This window comes from Triturus cristatus, chromosome 4_2, assembly GCF_964204655.1.
Source record: "Triturus cristatus chromosome 4_2, aTriCri1.1, whole genome shotgun sequence".
In the NCBI taxonomy this organism is placed as follows: domain Eukaryota; kingdom Metazoa; phylum Chordata; class Amphibia; order Caudata; family Salamandridae; genus Triturus; species Triturus cristatus.
The window spans coordinates 358,639,273-358,663,391 of record NC_140586.1 but is presented as its reverse complement, the minus strand read 5'-3'; the positions used below and the strand labels follow the sequence as shown (position 1 = coordinate 358,663,391).

Sequence of the window (24,119 nt, the reverse complement as noted above, 5' to 3'; positions counted from 1 at the left end):
CCATGGCGCACTCATCGTCTGCAGTTCCACCGGACATCTTCGGAGACGGCGCCGAAGCTTCGGGGCAAATACACACCGAGCAGGAGGAAGACGTCGTCCGCGCTTCCGAGGCCGACGACTCCGACGTGGAGGACATCACACCGGCGCAGCGGGTCGTGAGTACTGTGCCCCCTCCCACCCCCGCGCCCAAAACCAAAGAGACTCAGGTTACTCCCTCGCCTGCCGGCCTGGGCAAAACCAAGACCAAAGCTTCTATCACCCCACCTTCGGGCCCGGTGTCGAAGCCTCCAAAGTCTCACGGCAGCTCGGGATCGAGCCAGCCGACGCCCGGTGCCGAAAAACAGCATCCGGCACCGAAGAAAGTAATATCCAGCTCGACTCCGAAGCCACCGGTGCCGAAGCCTGGACTCTCGGCGCCGACCAAACACAAACACAAATCAGTCGGCACCGACGCTCCGGCGCCGAAAACTCCCTCGACGCCGAAAAAACCGGAGGCCCCAAAAAAGCATGGCGCACAGAAACCATCGAAGCCCTCGGTTCCGAAATCATCGGTGCCGACGGACGATTCGGCACCATTGGCTCTGTTTGCACCAGACCCTTTACAAAAGACTCTGTCCAAAGATCCAAAGACTGGGCTATTGACTTTAATTATCAAGAAAAGACGCCTTGATACTCCGGCTCCTCCTCCATCGCACAAACGGAAGGACTCTGCTACTTCTCCCCTCAGAGTGCCCTCCCCACTACCGCCTCCCCTACCTCCTCCACCTCCTCCACCCCCTCCCCCTCCCAGGTCTCCGCCACCTTTACCTCATTACTCTCCGACCCCGTCCCCAGATCCGGACGACGGGGACCCGGACAATTACCCGGCGGACGCCCCAATGGATCCCACTCCACCGGGGACCCCAGACCCATGGGAGGATTACAAAAACCCTGATATACCCGATATACCTCAGGACGACCTATACCCATCCAGGCCGTCTCCTCCAGAGGACTCCTTAGGGTTTCATCATTTAGTGCAGAGAGCAGCACACTACCATGGGGTGGACATGCACACTGAACCAGTGGAAGACGACTTCTTACTGGATACATTTGACATACAGGACAAATCCACATCTATTTTACCCATGCTTAAGGGTGTCACCAAGCATGCCGCAGAGGTGTTCAAAGACCCTGTCAGGGCCAGGGTACTAAACCCTAGAATAGAGAAAAAGTACAAGGCGGCACCCACAGACCCTGCATACATTAAGGGCCCTGCTCCCTTAGATTCCCTAGTTGTCTCTACAGCTAGAAAGCGGGCTAACTCCCAGTCCTCAGGAGAAGCCCCACCGCCAGACAAGGAATCCAAACTCCTAGACGCGTCTGGCAAACGCACCGCCTCTCAAGCTGCAAACATGTGGCGCATTGCAAACACACAAGCGCTACTTGCGCGCTATGACAGAGCACACTACGACGAACTTGAGGCTCTTATGCAGCACCTTCCCGAGAAACACAAGCGTAGGGCTCATGAGCTAATACAGGAGGGTAAACTAATTACAAACACCTCCATTAAGTGTGCCCTCGATGCAGCCGACACTGCTTCTAGAGCCATAAATACCAGTGTCCTGCTTCGTCGCCATGCCTGGCTCAGGATCTCAGGGTTCAAGCCTGAAGTCCAGGCGTCCATACTCAATCACCCCTTTGACCAACAAACTCTCTTTGGGCCAAAGGTAGACGAAGCGTTGGAAAAGATGAAAAAGGACACAGACACAGCAAAGTCTATGGGGTCACTCCAAACACAAGCCTCTAAACGTTCCTTTCGACGCTCCTCCTTTCGTGGCACAGGCAGAGGCTTCTCCACCGATAGCACCTCTACCTCCTACAAGTCCCCTCCTCAAAATACCTTTTCAAAGGGCAACCAAAGGGGTGGTTACAGAGGCAACAACAATAAGGGCAGGGGCAAAACTAACACCACCCGTTCTGCCACCCCGCCCACACAATGACTTCCCTCCGCTCCCCCCAGACCATTCCACTCCGGTCGGGGGCAGACTACAAAACTTTATCCACGCATGGGAGTCCATAACATCGGACAAATGGGTGACCCAAATCATTCGGTCAGGGTACTGTCTCGAGCTAACATCTACCCCACCCAATATCCCACCAAGGCACCGTCCAATGTCTCAAGAACATTCCACACTGCTCAAACAGGAGGTACTCTCCCTCCTCCAAAAACACGCTATAGAGCAGGTCCCCATCGATCAGCAAAATCTAGGGGTTTACTCCCTATATTTCTTAATACCAAAGAAAGACGGGACCCTCAGGCCCATTCTGGACCTCCGGCCTCTAAATGCCTACATACATTCAGACCATTTCCACATGGTCACCCTACAACAAGTCCTCCCGCTCCTCTGTCAGGGAGACTTTCTCACAACCTTGGATCTGAAAGACGCATACTTTCACATTCCAATGCACCCCTCTCACAGGAAATACCTCAGGTTCGTGGTGGACGGGCAACATTACCAATTCACGGTTCTCCCCTTCGGGGTCACCACCGCACCACGGGTGTTTACCAAATGCCTAGCGGTAGTAGCAGCACACCTCAGACGTCAACACATTCACGTCTTCCCTTACTTAGACGACTGGCTGATAAAAGCCGCGTCCTACCACCAATGCGTGCAACATACAAACAGCACCATCCAACTGCTCCACCAGCTAGGCTTCACGGTGAACTACCAAAAGTCCCACCTCATACCATCTCACACAAAGCAATATCTCGGGGCCACTATAGACACCTCCAAAGGTATTGCCTATCCAAACTCAGCCAGAATCACAAGCATTCAAGCCTTACGCAAAACATTCCTTCCCCAACACTCTCTTCCAGCAAGAGTGTTCATGAAGCTCATAGGAATGATGGCGTCTTGCATCTTCATAGTGCCCCATGCAAGACTCCACATGCGTCCACTTCAAGAGTGCCTAGCACAACAGTGGAACCAGGCCCAGGGTCAGCTGACGGATCTGGTGTTGGTGGACGGCCGCACACATCACTCTCTGCAGTGGTGGAACACCACAAACCTTTCCAAAGGGCGGCCGTTCCTGGACCCGGTTCCTCAGGTGATTCTAACAGCGGACGCATCGCTCTCCGGCTGGGGAGCGCACCTCCTACACCTCACAATGCAAGGTCTATGGACGCCACAGCAAAAATCGCTCCACATCAACCATCTGGAGCTCTTGGCGATCTTTCTAGCCCTAAAATCTTTCCAAAAACAGATTTCGGGCAAAGCAGTCCTCATTCGCACAGACAACATGACTGCAATGTATTATATCCAAAAACAGGGGGGGGGACACTCTCCCCAGCTCTCCCGCTTAGCCCAGAGCATATGGAGATGGGCAATTCCCCAAAACATCTTTCTCCTGGCACAGCACGTTCCAGGCGTACAAAACACCATGGCAGATCTGCTCAGCAGACAAACGCAACAACTACACTAATGGGAACTGCACCCACAAGTTCTTCAGCCATTCTTCCAACAGTGGGGGCATCCTCAGATAGACCTCTTCGCCACCCACGAAAACAAAAAATGCCCAAGCTTCGCCGCCAGATACCCACACCCATTGTCCAAGGGCAATGCGATATGGATGAACTGGTCAGGCAGATTTGCATACGCCTTTCCACCTCTCCCACTAATTCCATTAGTGGTAAGGAAGCTACAACAACACTCCCTCACACTCATTCTAGTAGCTCCGACGTGGGCCAGGCAGCCGTGGTACACCACGCTACTACAACTGTCAGTGGTACCACATCAAAAACTGCACCTATCCCCATGCCTCCTAACCCAGAACCATGGAGAAATCAGGCACCCGGACCCAGCTCAGCTCAACCTGGCGATCTGGCTCCTGAAATCTTAGAATTCGGATACCTTAACCTTCCCCCTGATTGCATGAACATCATCATGGAAGCCAGACGTCCTACCACTAGAGCATGCTATGCCGCAAAGTGGAAAAGATTTGTAATTTACTGCCGTAACAATACAATCAACCCTTTAGATGCATCCATACAGCACATCATATGCTATCTGCTCCATCTTCACAGGTGTAACCTGGCATATTCATCCATACGCCTATACCTAGCAGCGATCGCTGCTTATCTACAAAACAGACAGCATTTATCACTCTTCAGAGTGCCCGCTATTAAAGCCTTCATGGAAGGCCTTAAACGAGTAATTCCTCCCAGGGCACCACCTTCCCCTGTATGGAATCTAAATTTAGTTCTTACACGACTAATGGGTCCGCCCTTCGAACCAATGCATAAATGCGAGCTACAGTTTCTCACCTGGAAAACAGCTTTTCTCGTAGCTATCACTTCCCTTAGAAGGGTTGGTGAAATACAAGCGTTCACTATACAGGAACCCTTCATACAAATACATCACAGCAAGGTCATACTTCGCACAAATCCGAAGTTTCTGCCCAAGGTCATTTCCCCCTTCCATCTCAATCAATCGGTGGAATTACCTGTCTTCTTCTCGCAACCTCAATCTGTTGCAGAAAGGGCCTTACACACACTCGATGTGAAAAGGGCTTTGCTATACTACATACAAAGAACGCAACCCTTCAGGAAGACTAAACAATTGTTCGTTTCCTTCTCTCCACCACATAAAGGCAACCCCATTTCTAAATCAGGGATAGCTAGGTGGATTGTAAAATGCATACAAATTTGCTATCAAAAGGCAAAAAGGACATTATCTGTTCCGCCTAAAGCCCATTCTACAAGAAAGTTAGGGGCTTCTATGGCTTTTCTAGGGAATATACCCTTAGATGACATCTGCAAAGCAGCCACCTGGTCTACACCGCACACCTTCACAAAACATTACTGTGTAGATGTGCATTCCAAGCAGCAAGCTAGAGTGGGCCAGGCTGTACTAAAGACACTTTTTCAAACCACTGCAACGGATACCGGTGGTCGCCGCTAAGGTTGGGTACTGCTATATAATCTATGCTAAGTGTACAATCTGCAGCTCATATGCCTCGAACGGAATATGCTACTTACCAGTATGCATCTGTTCTTGGCATGTAGAGCTGCAGAGTTGTACACGCCCACCCGCCTCCCCGGCTACCTGTATCCGTTCCAGTACATCTTATTTAGATACAACACACTTGGGTTTCTCACTGCTATTACTAAGCTCCATCATTTCCCTGTTGGCGAAAAACAATCTGAGGATGGAGCCGAAGCCCATGCGCAGTACGGACCGAAGGAGGCGTCACCAAACTCGTGACTTCCAAAGACTGTCCAAGAAGAAAAACAAACTGCAAACATCCGGGCCCAACACCAGATGGCGATCTATGCTAAGTGTACAACTCTGCAGCTCTACATGCCAAGAACAGATGCATACTGGTAAGTAGCATATTCCATATCTCTCGGGCTCTAAAATTGGGATACGTTTAGTAAGTGCAGCGAAATCTAACTTCATATCATATTTATAGGAGGCTGGCTCATTATATAGCATCCACCTATGATGAGGCATTGTGTCCAAGCAACCCTTAGTGATAGTGTTTAGGTCCCTGAAAACCAAAGCTGTCAAGGGTTAGCTGTGGAGAGCAGCAAAGGCTTATTCAGGAGGTTGTAAAGTGGATATATTTACCATATAGTCAGTCTACAAGCTTTTACACAAGAAAGAACCACACAAGTGTTTATAAAAATACTTTGGTATTTATTTACACAACACTAATAACTAACTTGGTATATCTCCTATCCGGAGATATCAAATACACTCAAGAAATACTTTAAAAACAGGTAAGTAGCATAGAAAAATACACTGGGTCCTACAAGGGGGGGACCAAACCATACACTAAGAAAGTGGTTTAAGGGAGGAGGAGCCTAGCGCGCAACCAAGATGGCCGCGTAGGTGCGAGGCTCCCGAGGACCTCCGCGACCTCCTACATATATCCTGACAATATCCTGTCCTAGATGAGGGGACTGTGTTGGTGAGCCCGAGTTGAGGTGGCACCCGCTTTCCGCTTCCAAATTGGACCTCGGACTCCGGCGGTAGCACCGATTGAGATTTGCGGCCTTCTCCACGCCGGACCCCGGATTGGAGCTGTGGGGTGATCCGGAGGCAAAGTGAACAACAGCGGCGGGCTGGGCGCGGCGGCTCGCGTACCCCGCACTTTCACTTTTGCACCCTCCTTGCTGTCTCGGCGAGGTTGGGTCGCGGGGCACTGTGAGGTGGTGTGGCCTCGTTGGGGTGCCCTGCCGGCCCGCCGGCTGTGACCTGCCCCGCGGCCCTGTGGTGACCCCCCCCCGGATCCCGTGAACCGGCTTGCCCGCCCTTTACGACGTGCCTGGCACGGCCGTGGGACTGGAACCATGTCCACAAAGCAAGATGGAGATCGGGCAAAGGTGAAATCGACCCGACGTGGCGCAGCCCACCAGTCTAATAGCATGGACCGCTATACCCTCCAGAAGGCATCTCCCGAGGTGCCGCGTAGGTCCCCTGAGGGCCCGACTGATGCTCCGGCTCTACCCGCGGATCTGACCCTGCGGGATGTAATGGGCGCTATCGCTGAGATGAAGGCCTCGGTGGACCAGCGTTTTGATACACTGGCGCAGAAAATTGACTCGGTCCTCGTGGATGTTGGCCTGGTAAGGGCCGATCTATCCAAGACTAATGACCGGGTCGATTCTTTGGCCCACACCACATCGGGCCTTACGACGGATGTGGCAGCCCTCCAAAAGGAGGTGCGCCGGCTCGGCCAGGCGAGCGCGCTGATGGATCGTCGCCTGGAGGATTCTGAGGGTCGGGCCCGGAGGAACAATATCCGTATTCTCGGGGTGCCTGAGGGACGTGAGGAGGCGGCGGCGGATCTATTCGTGGAGGACTTGATTCTCACCCATCTCCAGCCCCGGGGGCTGAGTAAATTCTTCGCGGTGGAGCGGGCCCACAGGGTTCCCGGGGGAAGGCCTAAGGCCGGAGCCCCTCCGAGGCCTCTCATCGCCCGGATTTTCAACTTTCGGGACAGAGACGCTATCCTGCAATCCTCCAGACTACAGGGACCGGTCAGACTCGACAATATGGATATAAATTTTTATCCTGACTTCACCCCGGCGGTCCAAAAGCAGAGACTAAGCTTTCTCGGAGTCAAACGTCGTCTACGGGACCTAAATCTCAAGTATGCTATGCTTTTCCCGGCTAAGCTGCGGGTGGAGTTGGATGGCCGCACACACTTTTTTGATCGTCCCGAGGCAGCCGGGGACTGGCTAGATACCTTGCCTGGGGATCGGGATCGGGGGGGGTGGGGGGGGAGCGGTTGGGGGAGAGGGCCTGCCGGATCAGGACTGAGGGACTAATATTATGCCTCGCTCTGGACAAAATTGATGTCACTTTTGACTGTTCGTCTGTTCGAGTAAGTTTCCCTCCTGTGGAGGTCGTGGGGGGTCTCTTGGGGGTTCTCCCTCCTCCTCTGGGGGTCTAGTTAGTTTCACCATCTATGGGGCGACAGGCACACTGCACTTTGGGGGGGCTGTTTGGGCTCATGCAGGGGTGCAGGGAGGGGGGAGTTCTGTTGGGGTGGGGGAGTTGGGGTGGGGTGTTGTTCGTTTTTACCACAAGGCAAACCCTTTTTTGTGTTGTTTTTAAGGTGCTCTCCGGGGGACGACTGATGGCTCTTGTGTGTGATGGGGGGTAGGGATTTGACTTTGTTGTCTTGGAACGTTAATGGACTGGGGGATAGGATCAAACGAGGTGTGGTCCTGCAGTATTTGAAACGAATCTCACCCGATGTAGTCTTCCTGCAGGAGACACACCTTATTGGAAACTCTTTTTGTGCCATGAATCGGCGTGGCTATCGTTTGGTGGCCCACTCGGGCTTCACGTCGGGCTCACGGGGTGTGGGCATTATGGTGAAGAACTCGCTCCCGTTGGAAATTGATGAGGTGCGCCATGATGATAGGGGACGCTATGCTGTTTTAGTGGGGAGAATGGAAGGCAAAGTAGTGGTCTTTGTATCAGTATACGTCCCACCGGGGCTACAGGCGACTACTTTTGCAGACCTGGGGCGCCTCCTCCTGGGCCTTCCGGGGGGACTCCTAGTGGTTGGGGGGACTTCAATGCGGTGGTTTCTGGGACTCTGGATCGTCACCCCCCTAGGGACCTCCCCTGGGCGCAGGCGTGGCTATCCGGCCTCTTGGATACATTGGGATTGGTGGACTGCTGGCGCTTAAAACATCCCACGCAGCAGCAGTACACTTTCCACTCGGGGGCCCATGGTAGCCTCTCACGGCTTGATCATGTCCTTGTCCCGGCGGCCTATGCTGGGAGGGTGGGGGAGGTGCGCCATTTGGCGCGGGGTATCTCAGATCACTCCCCGCTCCTGTTCTGTTTTGGTGTCTTTCCGAGGGGTGAGGGCAGGGTAGTTCCAATCAATGCCTGGTACCTGCGCGACCCCACCATTCGCGCTGATGTGATTAAATCCTTGCAGCGATACTTTGATGAGAATGTGGGGTCCGTCCCTTCGGCTATCTCCCTGTGGGAAGCCTTCAAGACGGTTCTCAGAGGGGAGGCCCTGTCCTTTATTTCCCATGCCCGGAGGCGCGAGCGGGAGGAGGTTACCCGGGTGGAGGCCGAAATTGCTGAATTGGAGGGTGATTTGGAGGGCGGAGTGACGGATGCTGCACTACATGTCCTACAACTTAAGCAGGCGGCCTACAGGGCCCTCGTTACGGAGGTGGCCAGGGGCCTCAGTAGGGAGCAACAGGGGCGACTGTATGATGTGGGTGATAAGGCGGGCAAACTGATAGCGTGGTTGGATAAAAAGGAGAGAGTGAATCGTGTGGTCCCGCTGATTGAGAGGACGGATGGTGTGAGTGTAACCGAGCCAGAAGAAATTGTCTCCTGTTTCGCGGATTATTTCCGCGAGGTGTATTCTCCGGTCTCTCCTTGCTCGGAGGAGGACTCCTATTCCCTGCTTAGGGATATCGCGCTGCCCTCCCTCTCGGAGGAGGACAGGGTGTCGCTGGATGCCGCTCCCACATCCGACGAAATTGCCCTCGCCATACGTTTGGTTGCCTCTGGCAAGGCCATGGGCCCGAATGGCATCCCTATCGAGCTGTATAAGTTGCGACCAGATGTACTGGCACCCCACCTCCGCGCGATGTTCCTGGCGGCCCACTCGCTGGGCTCCCTCCCGCCGGACCAGCGTCTGGCTACTATCGTGGTGATCCACAAGGAGGGGAGACCTCGGGACCGGGTTACATCCTATCGGCCTATCTCGCTCTTGAATGCGGAGCCCAAAATTCTCGCCAAGGTCCTGGCCAATCGGCTGGTCGGCGTGGTGGGCGCTCTGGTCCACCAAGACCAGTCCGGCTTTATCCCCCATCGCAACACGGCCCTTAATCTGCGGCGTTTGCACGGGGTGCTCGCACGTGTCCCATTCGTGCGGGAGCCGGCCATTTTGGCGTCCTTAGACGCCACTATGGCGTTTGACACGCTTGAGTGGCCATACATTTGGGCGATGCTGGCGAAGTTTGGATTTGGCCCGGGCTTCATCAGTTGGGTCAAATTGTTGTATTCGGGCCCATTGGCGCAGGTGGTGGTGAATGGAAGAGTTTCGGCCCCATTCGAGCTGGGCCGGGGCACGCGACAGGGCTGCCCCTTGTCGCCGCTCCTGTTTGCGCTGGCCTTGGAGCCCCTGGCGGAGTGGCTGCGGTGGCATCCCTCCATCCGTGGTCTCCGTTGGACCCCCGAGTATGAGGACCGTGTGTCCCTATACGCTGATGACATCCTTTTGTACCTAGCCTCCCCACGTAAGTCGCTCATAGTCCTGGTTGATGTTTTACGTTCATTCGGCCGGAACTCAGGCCTTGTCATCAATTGGGCTAAATCATGTGTGTATGTGCTCTCTGGGGAGGCTCCTGTCCTCCCGCGGGGTTGTCCGATTCAGATTGCCTCTCAGGGGTTTCGATACCTGGGTGTCTACATTACTCTGGACCCAGAGGCCCGCTACGAGCGGAACTTGCTTCCCCCCCTCCAGCGCTTGAAGGAGGACGTCGTGCGTTGGCGGCGCCTGCCGATATCGCCGCTCGGCCGGGCGGCGTTGTTTAAGATGATGTCGTTGCCACGTTTCTTATACGCTCTCCAGAACACTATGGACCCAGTCCCGGCGCGCTACTTCCGTGAGGTGGAGAGTCTACAGCGCCGCCTGTTCTGGGACGGGAGGCCGCGCATTGCCCTGGCGAAGTTGACGCTCTCATGGTATGACGGGGGGATTGCCCTCCCGGATATTAAACGGTATTACTGGGCCTCCCAGCTAGCTGTAATTAACCATGGCCTCTACGGGCCCGCCTTGAACCCGGCATTTGAGATGGACAAGATGCTACTGCCCGGTGGCGACTACAATCGAGCGCTCTACTCTGGCGCGCCCGACGCTCGCTTGACGGGACCTACGCGTGTCATGGTCAGAGTATGGCATGCGGCTAATGCAGCTATGGGGTGGAAGGACCGTTTGACCCGGGCGTCACCGCTGTATGCGTCTGAGAAGTTGGGCTCTCTCTGGACCTCAAAGGGCTTCGAGAAATGGGACATGATAGGCATCAGTAGAGTGGGGGATCTCTGGTCGAGGGGAGGACTTAAAACATTCGAGATGCTGCAGACGGAGTTTCAGTTGCAGGGCAGTGAATACTTTCGGTACCTGCAGGTCCGTCATGCACTGGGCTCCGTCTTCCCAGACGTCGCCTCCATCCCGGAGTCTTCCCCCCTGGAGGATAGAGTGCTAGATAGCCACGTCCCAGACAGTACGATCTCCCTTATTTATAAAAAACTGATTAATGATCGCTCGGGCTTGCTGATTGGCCTCCGCGAGGCTTGGGTTGCCGACGGTCTGGAGTTGGACGATGAGGACTGGATCTCCGCGGTGGCCTCTCCGAAGGAGGTGGCTATACCGGCTCGCCTTCGCTTCGTCCAGCTTAAGATACTCCACCGGGTCTACATGACGGGGCCAAGGCTTCAGCGTATGGGCTACACGGAGGATGGATTGTGTAAGCGTGGTTGTGGTGCCTTGGCGACCTTCCTGCATATTTTATGGGAATGCCCGAAGGTGGAGCGATTCTGGCGCGGTGTGCACGAGGTCCTGCGAGTGGTTACGCGTGTTGCGCTGCTGCCTGAAGCGAGGAGATGCCTGTTGAATGTGTGGGAACCAACTGACTATTCGGCTCCGCAAACGTGGTGGGTGACTCTGGGATATATGATTGCTAAGCGTGATATTGCGCAACTGTGGGGATCCCAGAACCCCCCGGCGGTGTCGGCCTGGAAAGAACACATGGACTGGTGCATGTTTCGAGAAAAGGTGGTGTATGTGGCGAGGGGTAAGCCTGGGACATGGGTGAAAGTGTGGGGCCCCTGGAACGCCTACCGTGGGAGTATTTGCGCGCCACCGTTGCTGCCTGCTGCCTCACCAGCCCCGTCCCCTTAGTTGACTCCTTCCCCCAGCCCCGGGCACAGGGTTCCCCCAGTCCTCGCTCTGTTCCCCTTCCCCTCTTTGGACTCCTCTGGATAGTTGGGGTTCCCCACCTGGGGAGCACGTGCTGCTACTTTCGACTGTGGGTAGCCTTGTGGGTGTTGTTTTCTTGTTGTTTGTATAAAATGAAACCGTACTGTGGGGTATTACAGCTGTGGCCCATGATGTTGATAACTCCTGTCTATGCTCCTCTGTAACGCCAAGTGTTCTATGAACGTATGTCATATGTTTCTGCCATTCCTAGCGGCCGGCCGGAAGGTTGTGGGCCCATATTTGTATATTCTTGAGATTTGTAATAAACGGTTTCAAAAAAAAAAAAAAAAAAAAGAAAGTGGTTTAAGAGGTAAGTACCAAAACAAGACTGTTACCCAAGTACAGAGAAGCCCATGGGAAGCAAGGAACCACCAAAGGTGAGTAGCTAGGGACCCCAAGGCACCTGAGTGCAGAGTGGTTTCACCGGGTTAAATGTCCATAAGATAACGCAGGGTAAGTCGCAGTTGGTATTTTCTTGTTTGGGTTAAGGGAGGTTGGAGAGGCAACCTACACATGGGTATCCAGGGAACCAGGATACCTACACCAGTGAGCACATGTGCATACGTGAGAAGTGGTGTCGGAACCACCCGTAGGAACTAATGGAGGATCCGCAGCTTCAGCAACTCATGAACCAGGACGGTGGAACCCAAACGTGGATTCTGGACGAGAAGTACCTGAAAGCAGAGGGGACAGAGTCCAAACCACCCAGAGGTGACCAGGAGGAGCAAGTGTACAATGCCACCCCTTGTCAGAGGCACTTGCTGAAACACAATGGTCTTGATGAAGAAGCTGTGGAGCCCAGGCGACGATGCAGGAGCACAGGAGCCGCCCATGAGCTGTCCTTCGAAGGATGAAGAGTGCAGGAAGGTCAGTGGACGGCAGGACTACCAACAAGCCTTGGCAACCGCGACAGTCGGGGAAGCAGAAAAGATCCTTGGATGCAGTCCAGCAAGGTCTGTGGGACTAACCCCCTGGCAAGGATACGTCAAAGTCGACCCTCAGCACACAGGAGAGCCAGAAGGAATTATTGGAGCCCCCTCTGGCAGCAGGCACAGAGTCGCAGGGAAGCCTCAGCAGCCCAGGGAAGATGGAGGCACACAATGCATAGGTTGCAGGCAGGACATCGTTCTTGGGTTTGGGCAATGCCGGAGTTTGGCGCTACTTGGCGCTTGAAGGTCTTTCGTGAAGAGCGCCAACAAGCTTTGGTGACAGCAGACCGATGGGGTGCACAGGGAGGCAGTTCAAGTCGACTGGAGAGGGATTACAGTCTGCCAAGTTGCAGGGAAGCCTGGAGAGCCAACAAACCATCACCCGTGTTGCTGAGCCAGGAGAAGTCTGTGGGACAACAGGATCAGCAAACCAGTCGACATCGAGGTGCCTGTGGATGCAGGAAGTGACTCCTTCACTCCAAGGGAGATTCCTTCTTGCTTGGATGCATGCAGAGTCATTGCTGACTTGGAGGATACATGGCCACGGAGTTGCAGAAGCTTGAAGAGCATGGAGAAAAAGTTGCAGCAGGAGTCTTCCCGCCAAAAGCAGTCTTATTTTTAGTCCTGGCTAGAAGAAGCAGCAGTGTCCACCAGCAGAAGAGTCTTTAGATGATCTTATGAAGACAGGTTGTCTGTCCTTGAAGATGTTGTCTGGATGAATCCAAGGACCCACCCTCAGGGGAGCCCTTGAGTAACCCTAAAAAGGGGAAGGACCTCTTCTGTGTTGACCCACCTATATGGCGGGGTGGGGTCAGGGATGCTACACAGCTGGCCTAGCTAGTCAGATGCTCCCAGGACCAAGATTTAACATGGCAGAATCAAGTAGTCACCTGGAGGAGCTCTGGGCACCTCCCTACAGAGGAGCTGGGCAGGGGGGTGGACACCCCCCTATCCTTTGTGTAGTTTTGCGCCAGAGCGGGATTTGCCAGTGTCCACTACATACACAAATGTCTGTTCCGCACTTACAAAGCCCACAGAATAGAGACCAGGGTTTGTAGGGGTACCTCTGCTCATGCATGCCTACCTTAGGGGTGACTTATAGGTTAGAAGTGCAGTGACCGGGATATAAGGAAAATGTTATATCTAAAGTGAAATGTGCATGCACCATTTCATGCAGACTGTGAAAGCTCTGCAGACCCAGTTTGCATGGACTCCCATGGGTGGCACAATACGTGTTGCAGCTCATGGGACCCCTGGTGTACCAATGCCGGAGTACTCTTGGACCATATGCTTGGGCATTACAGTGGTACCCCAGTATGCCAATTGTGGGGTGTACAAAGTACTTACCATGAAATTTAGAGGAGAGAGCACTGCCACTGGGGTCCTGGTTAGCAGGATCCCAGTGACCTACAGTCAAAACACACTGATTCTAGGCTAAAAGTGGGTTGATCTATGCCAGAAAGATCCTACTTTCCTACAATAGTTACTAAATAACTCAGCAACTCTTGCGTCTCATAGACCCAACTCTTTGTACTTTACTCTTACGTAGATCTATCCGGAATTTCAGCTGCTACCGATTGTAGGAGGCTGGCTCAGTATATAGTGTCAACCAATGGTGAGGCACTGCGCACTGAGTCCAGGCAACCCTTAGTGATAGTGTTTAGGTCCCTGTAAACCCGAACTCTCAAGGGGTAGCGGTGTAGAGCAGCTAAGGCTTATTCAGGAGTTGTGTAAAGCAAGTTCATTCACCACTATAGTCGGTCAGTACGCTTTTCACACAATAACCACATCGGGTAAGTATAAAAATATTTTGTATTTATTAGTGCACACTAGACACTAACTTGGTATATCTCCTTCTCAGAGATATCAATTACACACAAGAAAAACTTTAGAAAGAGGTAAGTAGCATAGAAAAACACATGGGGCCCAACTAGGGGGCTGAACCATATAATAAAATAGTGGAATGGAAGGTAAATACCAAAACGGGACTAGTACCCAAGGATGGAGGACCCCAGGGGAAACACAGAACCACCCAAGGTGAGTAGACAGGGACCCAGGTTCAGAATGGTTACACCGGGTGAGACGTTCATAGGATAACAAGGGTAAAACACTGTTGCAATTTTACAGTTCTAGGACCCTTCCCAAAGGACCTCGAAGGAACCACTTTGATCAAGGAAATTTGTAGAGCCACTCCATCTGTGGATACCCCAGGAACCAGGATACCTACACCAGGGAGCCCAGATGCTTAGGGGGGTGTAGTTGGAAACGCCTATACATGCCAGTGGAGGTTTGTGGAAGATCATCAGCTACAGCGTCTTGTGGACTGGGCCAGTGGAACCAGGAGGAGGAATCCAGACGAGAAGAACCTGAAAGCAGAGAGGACAGAGTCCAAACCACCCGGAGATGACCAGGAGGCACTGGAGCACAATACCAGCCCTGGTTGGGGGTTCTTGCTGTAGCAAGGTAATGACGAAGCAGCAGCTGTGAAGCCCAGGTGATGATGCACGAGCACAGCGTGGTCCACGAGCTGTACCACACCAATGGCTGGCAGGACCATCAACAATCCTTAGCAACAGCAAACAACGGTTTGCGGGAGAAGATGCTGTGCTGAAGACCAGCAAGGTCTGTGGGACTAACCCAGCAAGGGTAAGTCAGGGCCGACCCTCAGCACGCAGGAGAGCCAGCAGGAATCGATGGAGCCCCCTCGAGGACCCTCTGGCAGCAGGCACATGGAGTCACAAAGAAGCCTCAACAGCACACAGGACATGAAGACTCACGATGCATTGGATGCAGGCAGGACGTCGTTCTTGGAGATGTGCTGTGCTGGCGGATGAGACTTCTTGGAGCTTGAAGATCTTTCTTGAAGAGAGCCAACAATCGTGGTAATGGCAAACAGACACAGTGCACAGGAAGGTGGTTCATGTCGTCTGGAGAGGGATTACAGTCACCCAAGTTGCAGGGAAGACTGGTCAGGCCTCTGGAGAACCAACAAACCACCCCCTGTGTTGCAGAGCTGGGCGTTGTCCGTTGGACAACAGGATCTGCAAAACTGTCATTGACATAGAGGTGCCTGTGGATGCAGGGAAGTGACTCCTTCACTCTAAGGGAGATTCCTCCTGGCTGGGATGCAGACTGAGTTCTTGGTGACTCAGAGGGTGCACGGCCATGGAGTTGCAGAACTTGGAAAAGCACAGGGACGAAGATGCAGCAGTTATCTTCCCACTGGAGCAGTCTTGTCATAGGTCCTGGCTTGAAGAACAGCAGAGTTCCAGTGTCCACCAGCAGAAGAGTCTTTGGACAGTGTTCAAATGACAGACAGTTGGATCTAGAAGTTGTTGTCAGTAAAAGTCTAAGGACCCACACTTAGGGAAGCCCTGAAGCCTGTCAGATGCTCCCAGGGGCCAAGATTCAACATGGCAGAATCAAGTGGCAAAACAGAGGAGCTCGGGGCACCTCCCTGGGGACGAGCTCTACAGAGGGTGGACACTCCCCTATCCTTTGTGTGGTTTCGCGCCAGAGCGGGAGCCAAGGGCTCCTCAACTAGGCAACATTGGTTTATGCATGGAAGGCACCAAATATGCACTTCAATGCAGTCTGGTGGCGCTCGGAGTGCCCACATCCTGCCTAATTCTAAAGAAGAAGTGGTCACACCTCTCCTTTGCAAAAAACCCTTTGATTAGCTTCCGCTGCAGAGTTAAGCTCATCAGCAGGGTGTCCTGCTCAAGCCCGGGCACCGTCACACTTATAACTGAGCACCCTACCCTCAGGACTGAAGGGTCTACCATAGGGGGGCTTATAGGTTTTAAGCGCAGTGACCTCAGATATAACAAAACATATCTGTCGTGAGAGGTGCAAGCACTCTCTGACACAAGCTGCAATGGCAGACCTGTAATCAGAGTTTAAATGGACTTCCATGGGTAGCACAATACATGCAGCAGCCCATGGGAGACCCCTGGTGTACCTATGCCCTGGGTAGCTTAGTACCATATATTAGGGACTTATAAGGGTACACTAGTAACCAATTGCGGTGGTACCAAAGTACTTATCAAAGCCATTTTGGGAGAGAGAGCACAGATGCTGGGGTCCTGGTTAGCAGGATCCCAGCAAACACAGCCAAAATGTACCGACATCAGGCAAAAAGTGGGGGTAACCATAAAAGAAAGATCCTACTTTCTAACACTCCCGAACGGCGAGTCCAGGATATTCAGTTTATGAACCGATGCTTCATCCTCTATTCTGGATTTCGCTGAGACTGACTGAGGCTGCTGGGCTTCATGGCCTCCTGCTTGTGATGCGTCATCTGATAGAGATCTCTAGCCACAGATTGCTTACCTTAGAATTATCCCCAGGTACCAGACTGGATCTGGAAATTTTTCCACAGTAGTACCTCTGCGTGAGGACGTTGAGCGACTCCATAACTATGTCATCCACCGATGTGATGTCGTCAGAGTCTATATAAGCCCTCGCCTGACACGCTGACATCAGTTTTCTTCCTATCCACGTGGATCTGGAGAGTGGTACCTCTGGCCATTTTGGCTTACCACCACAGAACAGTGTGCTTATTCTACAGATCGTCATGGTCTACGATGTCGACCCTGGACCCTCATTGTATTTGCATGTGGTGTCTAGGCGTGCACCTTGACTCCGAACGGTATGGCTTGTGTCGTCAGCTACATTTATCGACGTTGCAGGAACGCCACATGACCCTGCTGGTGACGCAGTGGTCGACGACCCCTTGTCGGTTGCAGTCCTCTTCTTCCTCCGAGCACCGCTCGTGTGCCAGTTCCCAAAGTCTTACATCCTTGTGGTCGTCTGGTAAGTCACTCCGTAGGCGGTAGACGCCGCGACCTTCCCCAACTTCGCGGTGTCCCTGACTTGCCTCCTATTCCTCCAATTTCAGAGTCTGAGCAAAGATCTGGGCCAAGCTGCGCTGTGACGACTCTGACTCAGATGAAGGAATACTTTCTCTCCCTCATGCCATTTTTGCCTATCAACTTCCCTCCGGTGCACTTCTTGACCCCGGGGAGGTCGGTGCGGCCTCGACTCACTCAAAACCGGAGGGTCCTCCCTCGGTGTCAGCGGGCCATCCGAATCCATGATCGATTCCGTCTCTGCTCCGGTGCACAGCCCCTTGGGGTTCCCACCTGTGATGCCGGTGTTGGATCCATTGGCCTCGGTGTCGTCGGCACTGTTGGTGGATCAGTCTTCTTCGGGCTACTTTCCTCCGCTTTCAGAGGAGCCCCCTGCTATTTTCTCATTGACACACCGGTATTTTGGTGATATGGGTGATAACATGACTGAGCTTCCTCTGCAGTTTCATTGGGTTTCTGCCCTTGGTGATGCTAGTGACCTTGATTCTTCCCCCATCCTCTGGCCTGTTTTCGCCTCCTCTCCTCACGTCAGAGGCTAGTTCGACTTTTGCTCAGCTTTTGAGACGAGTTGATGTGGTTCTAGGGCTGCAGCTTCCTTCTGCGGAAGCGGCCATTGATACCCTACTTGGGGTGATTCAACAGGGCAAGCTGAGTACTGAGCCTGCGCTTTCCTTCAGTGAAACCCTCTTTGATATTCTATTGGCCACATAGGCTATGCTCATTTCAAGGTCCTCAGTGGACTGGTATATAGCTCATAGGCCCCATCCTGCCCCTGGAGACCCGCTCTGCCTTTCCCGTCTGCCTACTCTACACAGTTTTGTGGTTCAGGCTGTTACAGCCTCCCCCAACAACGTTGCCGTGCCTGACATCCCTCTAGACAGGGAGTGTAAAGGTCTGTATGCTTTGGGTCGATGTATCTTTTCTGCTACGAGCTCCGCCTTACCCTCCCTTAACATGGCTTGTATTTTTGGCCGTTTTTCCATATGCTGTGAGATTTGATCTTGTGCCTTCTACCCTCCGTCCCGGATGACTTTTTGGACACTTTCTCAGCTGAACCAGGATGGCCGTCATGTGTCTATGTTACTGATTTGTTGTGCAACGGAGACCACAGATTCTGTTCAGTGGGCCATGGCCCTTTTGGTGGCTCTTTACCGGCGTGCTTTGCTACGTACCTCTGTTTTTTTTTAGGCTGTTCAGTCCGTCTTGTTTAACATGCCTTTCAATGGTCAATATCTTTGTAGCTCTCAAGCTGACTCCACTGTACAATGTTTTCGAGATAGTCGGAGTGGAGCGAAATTTTAAAATCTGATTGCCATACCCTCTTCTTTTTTCCTCCCATGCTTGGTTGGGCTTCTATGTGGACTGTTATAGGGCTGTGCCAGTTGGCTTCTTCTTTTACTTGTCCCTTCACGTACCGCCCGTGTGGTGTCCTGCCCCAGCAGGTATTTTCTTTCTGCATTTTACCCTGTCGATGACAGATTGTGGTCCCTGGTTGTTTTCTGCACCGCCTGCGTCTTACATTCTGACCCAGTTGGTGTCTACTCCGGTGGCTGCACAGTCTTCCTAGCTTTCTATCCTGGTTCTGATTGTGGTGTTTTCATAATATTGTGCAGATGCACTGTTGCCTTGTTCCCTGTCCGACAGGGTACTTAGTCTGTATGCCTTACAGGTATTCCTCAATATGTTTGATGCCATCGAACACCCTTAAAGGGGACTCCACTTGCCGGGCCTGGTTCACTGGTGCAAGTCAGCAGATGGTGCACTGGGGTTCTTCTGCCCCGCCCATTTATTGAGTGTTCTTACACACCGGCCAGGGGGTTTTCCCTTACACTCTGTTCGTGCCCTTATTTCTTAGCGGATGCAAGGGAAGAGGTATGGTCCTTGACCTACGGATCTTTGTCTGGATGAGCCCTGAATAGTGTTCCTTCTATCCCACTTTAGGTGTTTGCACTTCTTGTGCCCTTTTTCTCTCTTAGGTTCCTTGTGGCCATCCCTTGTCTGTATCTTGGCATGAGTGGCCAACTCAGCCACTCTACGTCTTCTATGCCTCTGCATGGCCTGTTTTTTCTCTGCTTCTGCCTTGCGTGATGCAGCGTTTGCTTTAACTTTTTTTGATTGGAACTGTTTCCATGACACCTCTGTGGCCAACGACGACGACGCTATGGAGTCGCTCGACGCCTATACCAATGCGCAGAGGTACTGCTGTAAAAAAAATTCCAGTTCCAGTCTGGTACCTAGGGATAATTCTAAGGTAAGGAATCTAGTCTCTACCATATAAGGCGTTACCAAAGGTAAGTAACTTATTCCGCTGGCATATGCAGGCTCTGCAGTGGGACCTGAAGTTCCAGTGGACGCAGCATCAGGGGAGTCTCTCTGACATGTTCCAGATCTCGGAGGGAACTGCAAAAGACCTACAGTGGTGGCTTACAAATTGCGTTTAGGTTAGCAGCAGACTCCTCTCTCTTCCCCAACCATATCTGACAGTAGTGACAGATGCATCACTCCCAGGATGGGGCAGCCATCTGGGAATAGTGGAGATTAGAGGACTCTGTTTCCTGTTGGAGCTCCGAGCGATCCAGTTGGCATTGAAAGCTGTTTTACTCTCCACCAAGGTGGGGCTAGTGCAGGTGCTTACATACAGCACCACTGCCATGTGGTACTGCAACAAACAGGGCGGGGTGGGGTCGTTGACCATTTGTCTAGAAGCCCTGCATCTCTGAACATGGCTGGAACAGAAGGGCATATCCCTGATGGTTCATCACCTGGTGGGTTCTTTCAACGCCAGGGCGGACAAACTCAACCAAAGGTGCAATGCGAATCATGAATGGCAGTGGTGCAAGGACTCTTTCAGCAGTGAGGAGATCCTTGGTTACATCTGTTCGCCGCCGAGAATACGCAATGTCAGCAGTTCTGTGCCCTGGATTTTCCACGGCGGCTCTAGCTTTGAGACACTTTTCATCTGAAGTGGAGCATAAGGCCTCCTATACGCCTTTCCACCCATTCCACTCCTGCCCAGCGTTATCAAGAAGATCCGGAGCAACCATGTCCAAGTCATCCTTGTGGCTCCTGACTGGGCACAGAGAGTTTGGTATCCTGAGCTGTTGGACATGGCCAACAATCCCCCAATCAGGCTGCCTCTTCGAGAGACGATCTTCTGTCGCGGCAGCAGGGGAGGGTACTCCACCCGAACCTGTCAACTCTTCGCCTACTGTAAATAGGTTTCTGAAAACGTTTACATTTGTTGTCACCTTTTCCCTTTATTATTCCCCAGTGCGACCTCAATCTCGTCCTCATTTTCCTCATGTGTTCTCCCGTTGAGCTCCTGCACGATTGTCCACTCAGGCTCCTTATCAAGACGGCCCTTCTCTTGGCTATAACATCTGCCCTGTGGGTCATTGAGCTTCAGGTCTGATCATCTAAGCCGCCTTATCTGAACATCTACCCAGACAAGCTGACGATTCGTACGAGAGCTTCCTTTCTCCTAAAAGTGGTCACTCTTTCACGTATGCCAATCCATCACTCTGCCCACTTTTTATGCTCTACCTCATCTCTCCAAGGAAGAGGAGTGATTTCACCTTCTAGACCTAAAAAGAGCGTTATCGCTCTTGGCGGTACAAGAGAGTTCCGGGTGGACGACCAACTATTCGTGGGGTATGTCAGCGCGAAGAAAGTGTGGGTCGTACAGAAGAGGATCATCTCACGATGGATCGTGCTCCGTATCAAAATCTGCTACGCATTGGCTAAGAAGCAACCCCTTGAGGGTTTGCGTGCTCATTCCACCGGAGCCAAACCTATTACCACTGCATTAGCATGCGGAGTTCTGGTCCTGGACATCCGCCAGGCAGCAATGTGGGCTTCCTTCCACACACTTACCAAACACTACTGCCCGGACTGTGTGGTCTTTAGAGATGGGCATTTTCCCCGTTCGGTCCTGAAGGACTTCCTTGTGTGAAATTGGTCCTCATCACACCTCGGGGGAGGTAATGCTTAGGTATCTATTCTAAGGTAAGGAATCTGCAGCTAAAAATTTGTATCGGATGAACAAGTTACCTGCCTTCGGTAATGCCTTATTTGGTAGAAACTCTTTATCTAGCCACAGATTCCTTACCGACCCACCCATCCTCCTTGCTCTGCGAACGGATTTCTAGGGGCAAGGCCCTAGTTTTCCCCAACAGTGGTCATTGTACTACGTGGCTCCATGATTCTGACATGGAAAGTCACGGAAAAAAACTGACGTCAGAACGCTGAGATGGTGCCTCTGTAGGCACCACACACATCACTTCTAGCATGAACAACACCATACTGAGCTGAACGACACCAGCAACTGGCGCGCAGGGGTGCTGCTCAAGAAAGATTTCTGGATCCAGTTTGATGCCTGGGGATAATTCTAAGATAAGGAATCTACGGCTAAATGGAGTCTCTAATAGAAAAGGCGTTATCGAAGGTAAGCAACTTGTTCATCAGTTATAATGTCTGAAACTGTAAGGGGTAACTTGGTTCAGCCAAGCTACATTACTTCCTCACCAAATGCATAGGGATATTTACACTTTAATATTGTGCATAGACTGTGTGACAAAAAGATATGGGCATTATGGTATGCAGACAATACTAGTGTACGTATAGGGACAAATTCTTTATATGAGGAGAGAGATCTGGAGCACTTTGTATGTACAATTGTTGCTATAGTACATATTCATCAAAACTGGACTTTTACATGTGTTTGTGAGCATCAGTACTCTTTTCGGTGACCTCCATTTCTGGACAAGCTATTAAATAAAAGATTTTTAGAGCAACTTTAATATGGTAATTGTGATGGAGTCACAAACGGCTATGGTTGTTAACTTATTTATTTATAGGTTTCAAATAGAGCTAGCTAAACCCGAAGGTGTCATAGCGCTTTACATATAATGCAAGATCCTATGATAGAAGTATATAAATATATACAGACTAAGAAAATGGTTATGCAGTCAATGTAGTTGCAATATGCCGACATTAGAATAGCATAAATTAAAGGAGTGAATGACATTTGAAACAATCAATCGACCGACGCAACTGGTCTAGTTAGGATGTGAACTTGGGAACGTAGCTCAGTTTACGGGCATGTTAAAGAATTTGTTGAGCAGTAGGCATTTAAGGTCCCGTTTGAAACTGGAAATGGAGAGGTTGCAGCAGAGATCTCTACTTTCACGAGGTTGGTATCTAGATAGTTGGGGTTAGGAGTATGAAGGGCTTTGTTACCTTAAACATGACCTTTTGCTTAGTAGTGTTCTCAATTTTATCTCTTCCCATACTTTGCAGTCTCCTCTTAAAAGCCGCAGCAGCAGTGCCAGCCTCAAGGTTGTTTCAAGCAGAGAAAGTAACAAGGGGCAGCTTGGAACCCGAACACAGCAGTTGCCTCACAGCTGGTCTGAGGATTCTTTATCCATGACGCCGTCAGGTTAGTACTCTCCCTCTACCATTATGTACTGTTCGCCTCTGCTCCGTTATATACTTTCTCCTCCAGTTTGTCATAGCTAGCCTTATGTCCAAGTTACTGTATCAAACAGTAATTTAGAATATTCCTTATGTTAGTCAGTGTTAACCATAACCCATTATCACAAGAAAAAGTACAGTGGGAGTCCAGCCTGAATATCTAACCACAGCTGCTCCATACAGTCTGTGTTTTTCATGTAAAACGTACTATCTTCACCATTACCCTGACTGTTTTGTCGCTGTAATGCTACATTTGCCACAGTCCCATTAGAGCTTCTTTCTAGTGGATTGCCTTTGAGGTTTCTACATTGCTTTGGAATTGGCACTCTCATATAACACGACGTGGTATGGCCATTTCATCAGCAAACATTTTTGTCCAACGCCAATTGAATGTTATGTTGCTAGTGCTCCTCAACTTAAAGCCCTTTTCTTCTACTACAATCTCTTTTTTGCCACTCCAGAGACCACTTCTGACCAAAGTGACATTGAGAGTCGGATCCGGGCCCTGAAAGATGAGCTGAGGAAGCGCAAATCTGTTGTGGACCAGCTTAGAAAAGAGCAGAAAAAACGTCAGAAGGAGAGACTTAAAGCCCAAGAAGCCAGCCTCATTAAACAGTTGGAGGTGAGACAATACGGTGTGTGGGGAGAAGTATCCTAAAAAGGTGTTGGGGGTTTCAGGCCAGCCTTTTTTAAACAGCTAGAGATGAGGAAACATGGGACTCAGAGGAAGTTACTCTGTTAAAGGGCATGTTTTGAAATCTCTATAGTTGAGAGTTAAGGTCCATAACTACCTCACAGAGTCTAATCCAACAGTTAACTCTTTTGAAATACCACTAACACATCAGTGTTATCGATTTGTGTCTCCTTTATTATCCCCGTCTTAACTGTGTGGTGTTGGCTGGCAAGCGAATGGCAGTAGTAGAGTGTGGTGCGAAGTTGTGTTAAAGACGGGTACTAAACTCTGCATAATAGTCATGCCAGTACATGATCCTTTTGCGCCATGTACAGACCTGCAGCTGTCTAGTGACACTGTGTCATGAACATGATACTGACTTGATTCGTAAAATGTACTGCGTAGCCACACCATATTCTTGCTCCAGAATGGACCGAACAGTTCTGGTTTGATATGAAAAGCATGTTTTGACATGGTCCAGCATTAAGCAACCTCAGAGTATCTCTGAACAACTTTAGTAATCACAGTTTAAGGGCATTGTAGAACATGGATGTCTATCCAAAAGATATTGGGATACCAATCTATGCCAAGCTAAGACTTCTCATAAGATATGTTCATAAAAATAGACTAGCTGGTACAAAGGCAACAATTGTAGGTTTAGAA

General features: G+C 51.4%; 1 protein-coding gene across 1 annotated transcript in view; it reads left to right on the top strand.

Moving 5' to 3' along the window:
- Positions 1 to 24,119, top strand: part of CEP350 (centrosomal protein 350) — a 1,602,561-nt gene that overhangs the window by 1,379,299 nt on the left and 199,143 nt on the right. Inside the window, exons 30-31 of the mRNA XM_085601771.1 lie at positions 22,610 to 22,748; positions 23,245 to 23,405. Coding sequence (XP_085457897.1) covers positions 22,610 to 22,748; positions 23,245 to 23,405 — 300 coding nt within the window. The remainder of the gene's footprint in view (positions 1 to 22,609; positions 22,749 to 23,244; positions 23,406 to 24,119) is intronic.